At 40.4% G+C, this 8,325-nt stretch overlaps 1 protein-coding gene and 1 long non-coding RNA gene across 2 annotated transcripts in view; one reads left to right on the top strand and one right to left on the bottom strand.

The window, feature by feature from the left end:
• The window catches only part of LOC118451899, a 6,557-nt gene extending 3,767 nt beyond the window's left edge, over window positions 1-2,790 (top strand). Inside the window, exons 2-3 of the long non-coding RNA XR_004841479.1 lie at window positions 2,257-2,430; window positions 2,572-2,790. This is a non-coding gene — a long non-coding RNA (uncharacterized LOC118451899). The remainder of the gene's footprint in view (window positions 1-2,256; window positions 2,431-2,571) is intronic.
• Window positions 2,791-3,025: 235 nt separating this feature from the next.
• Window positions 3,026-8,325, bottom strand: part of LOC104122831 (serpin B4) — a 7,823-nt gene continuing 2,523 nt past the window's right edge. The window contains exons 5-7 of the mRNA XM_035890579.1: window positions 7,308-7,425; window positions 6,720-6,973; window positions 3,026-6,072 (exon numbers count right to left, since the gene is read on the bottom strand). Of these exons, the coding sequence (XP_035746472.1) occupies window positions 5,338-6,072; window positions 6,720-6,973; window positions 7,308-7,425 (1,107 nt within the window). The 3' untranslated portion in view covers window positions 3,026-5,337. The remainder of the gene's footprint in view (window positions 6,073-6,719; window positions 6,974-7,307; window positions 7,426-8,325) is intronic.

Here is an 8,325-nt window from a genome sequence, read left to right as displayed (position 1 = left end):
AGTGTGTTTTGTTTTGCTGAAATGCAGGTACGTACATGCAGAGGCTGGTAATTGCGGTGGCTTTCAGTTTCCCAACTCAGAATGAGCTTTTTGCCTGGGGATGTTATAGCAGTGATGAGGACGAGAAAATCTAAAGACAGTAAGCAGCTTTCCTCTCACCTTGTTCAATGTTCCTTATTCTGTGAGCTGGGCTGCTGTAGCTTTTACGTTATCCTATCAAACCGTTACTGCCCGAGGGTACAGGTTTTGTGTGGAAAGAGCTGTAGCGTGTCTTCTCGTCTTCACCCATTTTCACATACTCACAGTAGAGTTCCAGCTACTGGTCAGCAATTGCTCAAACATGCATTTGGGGCCTCCATGAAGAGCCTTCCTGGGCACCCACATTCCTTTGTATGCTCTGCTTCAGTCTGTTTGTCCTGCATGGACATCCATGGAGCATGCACCTGAAGGGCACCACTGTCCCTGCACAGATGGCCAGCTCTTTGCCCAACATCCAAGATTTTCTCAACAAACATTTCATTGCACCAACTCCTCTAGAAGAGGGCACGTAAGTGTTTCTGGTATGTTCTCCCAGCCAATATAACTGCCTTCTTTGTACACTCTACATTTCATATCTCTGCAGCAGCACAATCACCACAACAATTTTCCACACAGGTAAGCTGGTTGAACATCTGGTAACTGCTCAGTTTCTGAATTATGCTAGCTACCCTAATGTGAAAACCTAATTTTTCAAGGCAGGCAAGATAGTTTAAAATACTCAAAGCAAATGAGCTCATGGAAGAGAAGAAGTTTGTTTCTGCCAGTAGTCATGGATAGGGCAGTACAACTTCTCCAGAGAGCAGTCTGTCACTACACACCCTTGGGTTTGTTTTGTATTTTTTTCTACACTGAATGTTAGTGAAAAAGTGGTTGGAGAAGCAGCCTGTGAGCAGCTGAAAATTTTGATCAGGACAGGCTGTCCATGTGCAGTCAGCAGCAAAGTGCTCTTTTGTAACTTAAAATAGGGCATTGGACCTTAGGAAATCAGATGCTGCTTCTGAAATTTGAAAGCTAAGACTGTAGCACTGTAAAGCAAGACAAGCAGGTTAAATTCTGCTCCATATCCATGCTTGTCCCAGAAAAGAGGTCAGCAAGGACTCTGCTTCCCTTTACCTCCCAGCTAGTCCATCGTGGAGCTGTTCCTAAACCAATTCATGGGGTTTCCCATTCTTTCCCAGTGTTGGCATAATCAAGGAGATATTAAGCAGTAAAAAAAAGCAGCTCTTTCTACAATTCTTTGTTCAGATTTTCACATTTCATTTCTTATGGTTGCTCAGCAACTCTTTTGCAGTGTTTGGGGGTAATGTTTGCTTATGCATTCGATGGCCTGTCTATCTGCATTACACTTAGCGAAGGCTATACTGGCATCTCTCAGTCAACTGAGATGTGGCCAGAGAAGTTCCATTTACAGGATTTCAGGTGCTTTTTATTCAGTCATGGTATTTGCTGTGCTAGAGATCACAGAATCACAGAATGGCAAGGGTTGGAAGGGACCTCAGGAGACGATCAGCTCTGTGTGGTGTGCAGACAGTCTGAGGCAGACTGTCATTGGTATTAGTGCCAGCAGTTTGAAGACAACCAGCACCTTCTACTAAACCTCTCAGAGAGGGAGTGTGTCAGGCCCAGGATAAAGTTAATGCCTAATGTGTCCTTTCCCCTTCAAAGCTCACAGGAGCTGGTATGACAATGTGTATTGTGTTTGCACAGCAACCCAAGGTAAAAGGCTTGGGCACATCCACCAGTCCTCTATGCTCCTTGATTGTCAGTTGGCTCTAGCAATAACTCAATTTGTAATAATAAAGCAGCAGTAAAATGGTGACTTTTTTCCTGCTGCACATGCTTGCCAAAAGAAAGAAAGAGGCTTACCCCATTACCTCAGGCAGCTGGATCTCACTCACTGCAACCGTGTCGTGCTTGTGGTGCTCTCTGACAAGCGGTGCTGCTCTTCGCCTGGTGCACACAGCTGCTCATCTATGCAGCCTCTGAAGGGACTTAAGTTTATCAATGATTTCTTCTTTTTCTTTACAGTATTAGCTCCAATAAATGGCATTTGAAGTCATACCTTACAGAGTCTGGGTGCCTTTCTTACTGGGATAATAAGGAACCAGGAGTTCCTGGTATAAAACCTTCTACCAGTTATAGTTTGAGGGAAAGAAGCAGTAGTCTTGATATAGGAAAAAAAGTATGACTCAAAACTGCTCTCTTTGGCTTTTTCAGTGATAACCCAAAAATCTTCCTCTGCCTTCCTTGTCCATCCATGGCAAGTCTTTTGAAGACACAATAACAATTGTGTTATGCATAGGTACTAAGAAACAGTTTAAAGGAAAGCAAAATATCAGAGAAAACTGAGGAGAAATGCAACCATCAAAGAGATCAGAGTTCAGCGGAAAGGTGAGTATTTAAACTGAGAGTTACTCAGCAATCAGACCGTGGAAAGACACAGATCTGTCAAGTGCGGGACAAATGAGCGTTATCTTTCCACGGATATTCATGCAAATAGTATTTGACTTCCTTCGCTTTGCTTTTTGGCAGTGTACGTGTTTGCAGGCTGTGAGGTTGCCGGCGTGGTTCAACAGGCTGTGCAGCAACACCCAGCATCAAGCCTGTCCCTGGGGAAGAGGCAGTGGCATCCCCTTCAGGATCGTGTCTGCTCCGGGCACCATTTGGAGTCTCCAGATTTTCTCAGCTCTGTAAGCTCTGTTGTTTGGCATTGCACATTTACAAGCTACAGTTCCCCATAGGAGAAGCACTTGCTGCCAGAGTAGAGGGTTTACCTTATATTTTTTCTACAATGGAAGCTGCTACCACTACACTAGCAGCAAGAGGCTGCTTTCCAGATCCTGGTCATTTTCACCACATTTTCTAGATGTTTTACAAAGTAAGATAGCAATTAGAAAAAAGATTATGGGAAGAGAAAATAGACTTTTTTTTTTATTATTTAGACTATATTTCATTCCTGGTGTCAAAATTATCTAAATATCCCTGGAGCAAGTCTAAAAGAAAAAAATCAAATATCGTAAGTGACTACTTATTCTGTAGTAAGCTAAGTGACAATCCTTGTTTCAGCCACACCTCCTCCTTTGCTGACACACAGAATTTCTTTTCCTGTTGTGAGACTCCTGCTCTTCAGGATAATATATTACAGCACTTGCCTTTATCCCATATGCCGTGAATTGTTTTTCTTTTACATAGGTTACTTAGGTCTGGTTATGCAAGCTAATACATTTTAACACCGTTCATTTCAGTCTTTTTTTTTTTTTTTTGTTAACATAAGTAATTTATATTTGAGGCAAACCAGAATACCGATGACAGTCACTGAAAAACATGCATGGCTATTTTTTGCATACCCTATTCATCAGAAGAGCCCACAGCCTGTGTTTGGTGTTCTCTTCTCTTACCAGCTAATTGATATGAAAACTGTGCCTTTACTGGTAATTTTACTATTTCAGGATGTATTTCATACTAAAATTGCAGCCATGTGATGCAGCTCCACAGACTACCATGAGTCTGCTTTATTTAGCAATTGAATTTTTGTGGCATACTGTAATTTACTGTAATTTTTTCCTGCATATATCAGCATTTGGAAGAGCCCTTTGAATCCGCAGGTCTGAAATGGCACTAGTATGCTCCCAGTGTTTCCCTTCTTCCCATCAGTGAGCAACAGGAAAAGGTGAGTGAGTCATCAAAGAGGTGGAATATTTCTGCTTTAAAAGCAAGTATTTTTCATGTTTCATTTTGGACATTGCCTGCTGCCAAACAGTGCAGGCTGCTCTCTTCTCCATAACCCCTCCCTATGCCTTCCCACCACCTACTCTGCAACATCCAGGAGGTGGTTTAGGGAACTAGGTCATCAGCAACCAAATTAACTCTACAAAAAATTTTCCTCTTGATGTAGGTCCCAGAGAACTGCTCGTCACCTAGTCAGGCAAGTAATAGTGGTGGCGTAAGGGAGGGAGCAGGAAGACATGGAAGGAAGGAGACAAGGACAGCAGCATCCTCCTCCTCAGTAGCATCAGACTGGCTCAGCTGTGTCCTAAAACCCTCGTAATTCCCTGGTAAAATCAAATGCAAGAGAGAAGCAGTAGGTGAGGTTCAGGGTTTACCTATCATAATGTCGCGTTGTCCAGTGCCTAAACTTAACATAATGAATATTTTAAAACGGGAGTCTGACTCCTGGGTCACTTAGTGTCACTTTTGAAAGGATTGCCATTATTTTTACCTGCTAGAGACTATTCCTCTGTCCACTAAATTCTGCAGACTATTACATTTAATATTTAGTTTGCAGTGGTTTTATTACGATAAGTGGAACAAATATAGGCTACTCATATAAATACCATCACTATAGATGTTTTTATTAGTTTTTTGATGCTGATGAGGAATAAAACAGATGGAACAAGAAACTCATGGTATCAGAGGCACAAAGAAAGGGAGCGCTTTTTTTAAAAGAAAGAATGGCTGATCAGAGCTTGAAGTTTTATGTGGGAATTAAGTGTCTCATTCACAGCCATCGCAGAGCAGACCTTGTCAGAAAAGGCTTTCCATTATTCTGAAACACTGTTTTTTGTTACGTGGAAGTTTATGAAGAAGTTGGAGAACTCTCTAACACATACAGGGTTTCCCACAGGAAAAAATAAGGAATGGGTCTGCCCTGCTTAGACAAGCAAGATTACACCAGAAAAGTTTTCTGCTTTCTCTGCACTCTGAGTACAAATCCCAAGAGCCTCATTCCAGATTGAACCATTACCCCCAATCAACATTTAAGGAAAGGTCCCACAGGAATACTCTGCTACTCCCATATAAATTGGTATTTTTCTTGAGAGCTATACAGAGGTTGGATAGGTAAAGCTAAAAGAGACTGAGTACCTAAGTTTATCCTTTTAATGTAGATCCCTATCCTCCTGTCTCCTTCATGTGGAAGAATCTATCACTCATCTTTAGGGCAGTAAAATCATGGGTTTATTGGAGGCATGCTACATTAGGAAAGGATCAAAATAGGATTTTCTATGCAGACGTCTCTAGAGGCCTACAGCTCTTTGGCAAAAATTACATAGTGTATTTTAAGGTAGATGTCATTTTAGTGAGACCTCCTAAAAGTAAAACATACCTGAAGTTGATGTTAGAAAGGAAATAGTTAAGAGGTTTTAGGTTTTTATGTCTAATTTGGCTCTTATCAGATGGTCTTTTTTACAGCAATCAACACTTTAGGGTAAAGCCTAGTGAAAATGTGCTTTTGTCCTCAGTGCTTGCCAATGCAGATGTTAGTGGGGAGAAAGATCTAATTTCAAAAATAACCTCCACTTAAGGGGAGGAATATCTTCCAAAGAAGAGAATGGTGTTGGTTGGGTTGTGTCTGATGAAGAAGAGGAATGGATGGTCAGCTTTAAACTCATAAGAAACTGGGAGACACAGAGGCACTGCAACAAGTCCCATGGCACCAGCTGCTTCGGTTCCCTCTTCATTGACTTCCACAAATGACTTCTGGATGGCCTTGGACACAACTAAACCATCTTTCCTAGAGATCCCTGATAAATCAGCTTTTCCCCAGTCAAAAACATTCATCACTCCCATCTCCTGGAGAGTTTTGTTGAGAACGTAACTTTCCTCCATCTTAAACTGGGGCAGGTACACCTTCACTCTCAGCTGTTGCATCCTAGCCGAGCTGGTCCATCCTGCTAGTTTTTCATACGTGATGGCGCATTCAAGCTGTAATGCGGTATTGACAATAATACACCATAATGAACGGAAGGAAAAGATAATAAGGTTCAGTTTTTCCTGCTTGCCTTCTGACCACGCTGGAGCAGTGTTAAAGTATTGCTCTGTTTGCAGCCCCTTATGTATGCTACTAGAGAGAAAAAGAAGCATTACCTCTTCTAGGCCAGTAAGGTCTTCATAGACAACTTCAGGAAGAAGAATGAACATGCTCAGTTCATAGTTGAAGTATGGGAGCTCTATCACTTTCATTTTCAGTTCCTCTATGATGGCCATGTTAAAATAACCTTCTTGAAACATCATCTGCACTGTCCTTTTCTCCTTCTAGAACACATGAAGCATATTAAGCAGAAAATACAGAAATACAGAAATGATCACGCTGGTTGTAATTGGTTTCTGTACTGAGATTAGAGTTCAGTCCAAAAAACATTATTTACACTGGTTGTGGGTTTAATGTGCTCGTAGCATCGATGTGTTCCTACCTCTTAACTGTAGCTCCAATGAACTTACCCACTTTAGAAGCATAAAACATACTTTTCCACTTCTGTTGGTGCCAGATTACTTTACTCGCAACTCCCTTGTTATGTCATTCTTTTTTCTGGCATGTCAGATGAGGAAACCGATGTACCTGATACAACCATGAATCTAAATTCTTCATTAATAATGTATACCTGCTCCCGAGATAATTTGTCTTTAGCTCATTTTTTCCTGAAAAGAAACACTGTTCCGTTGGTAAATAGTAGCAGAGGAACAGAAACCTCAAAGTCAGTCCCAAAAGCAGACTGCTTTTGAAACAGCATGCTTAGTTGTGAAATCCCCAACTGAGTCAGTGCGTGAGATCAGTGACTTTGACCCAGCCATGATCTCAGCTTGCACAAGAGTCTCTTCTGATGGGAAGTGAGAGAAACAGTTACATATTTGGTTATCAAACTGGAGAGAAGATGTAGCTTTCCATTGTTCTAGCTGAAGACCAGTGTTTTAGTTTGGGATAACAGAGAGGAGGAAAGCTTCCATCTCTTGTTATTGGAGACTGGCATCTGATTTCCATCCCCCAGCTGTGTCGGTTCCTGCCCATACCATACCTTGTTCAGTTGGAAATATGTTTCCTTAGTGTCTTCTTTCTTAAATTCTGCTGCCCACTTTCCTTTAAAATATATAGCATTGACCAGGACAAGTACAGTGGAGGGATCAATAAACCCAGCAGCAAACAGGTCTTTGATTTTACCTTTAAAAATAATTAATTAAAAAGAATTATTACTTTTTTCAGGCAATCAGCTTCATTTGAATATTAATAATTACTCCTGTAAATCTGAAAAGTAGTATAATGCTGTCAGACAAATAACAAAAAGTTTATGTACAGCTTTTGAAGCCAGGAACTCAAGGCATTTTTATACTTCTTCCTACATTTATTTCCTATTGAGCAAAAAAAGCACAGCAAGTGTTTAATATATAAAAATCTTGCTGTTTTTTGAAAAAAAAAGGTGGAAACTGAAATTTAGACATGCTATTCCTAACTGGTTGGATTGCAAACCAAACAACCTGCACATATTCTTCTCTACCTTTTGTCTCATTTTCCACCCAGAGGTTAATCTTCTCTCTGGCTTCTTCTTCAGTGTATTTAAAATTGACTGCTTCCAGTTCTGCTAGATAGAATTTCTTTGTGGAATCCAAGTATTGCTGGAAAGTACAAATGACAGAATTTTATTGCAGCAGGATGATTTTTATAAGATTGATAATTTCATGGCTTCCAGATAATTCCATGTAGTAGATCAGCAAGAAAAGAATGAGTAAAGCAGGCGTACATATTAAAAAAGAAATAATTGAATTAACTCAAGTACGCAGTTTTTAGAGAGAGATTATTTATAACAAATCATGTTTGTCCCTGCTCACTGCAAGGGGGGATGGGCTAGATGACCTTTAGAGGTCCCTTCCAACTCAAAGCATTCTATGTTTTTATATTTGCAAATATATATTCCTGTATTTTCAAGCTGTATTGAACAGCAGAAATGTCTCATCACAGTAAAAAATACTTAAGACCAAAACTTAGTACCTTTCTTTAAGTGTATATATCGTTGTTATGCTGCCTGTCTTCCCGCAACCACAAATGAAGAAGGATGCCTTATTTTGAACAAATAATCGGGATTGATAATATCACAAGATGTGTGTGTGTGTGTGTGTGTGTGTATTACTCTGTGTAGATCTATATATACCATAAAATTTATAACTTCTATTAAGTGTAAAACTTTTTGAAGCTGCTGATCACCTTTTTCTGGCTCTGAAAATCTCTCTTTACCTGGAGTGCAAAGTTTTAGAAGCAAGATGAAATCTTGATTTGAAAAGAGAAAGGTGGTTACAGAGATAAACCACGCACTGTTCCTAGCAATACTCTTACAAACACCTTACGTCTGGTTTCCTGAGGAAATTGTTCATATGCACTTGCATTGCCTGGGCTGTCAGTGTTCGGCTGTCAGTGTTCCACAGGAATGTTCTGATGTGGTCAGTTCCACCTAAATTAGACTAATTGACAAAAAATCTCACAGGTGTTACATTCTTCTAAGCCTTTTTTGAAAAGGCAGC

The sequence above is a fragment of the Egretta garzetta genome, unplaced genomic scaffold, assembly GCF_000687185.1.
Source record: "Egretta garzetta isolate BGI_Z169 unplaced genomic scaffold, ASM68718v1 scaffold283, whole genome shotgun sequence".
Classification (NCBI taxonomy): Eukaryota; Metazoa; Chordata; class Aves; order Pelecaniformes; family Ardeidae; genus Egretta; species Egretta garzetta.
Note: the sequence above shows the minus strand (reverse complement) of the source record. Positions and strands in the feature narration are given on the sequence as shown.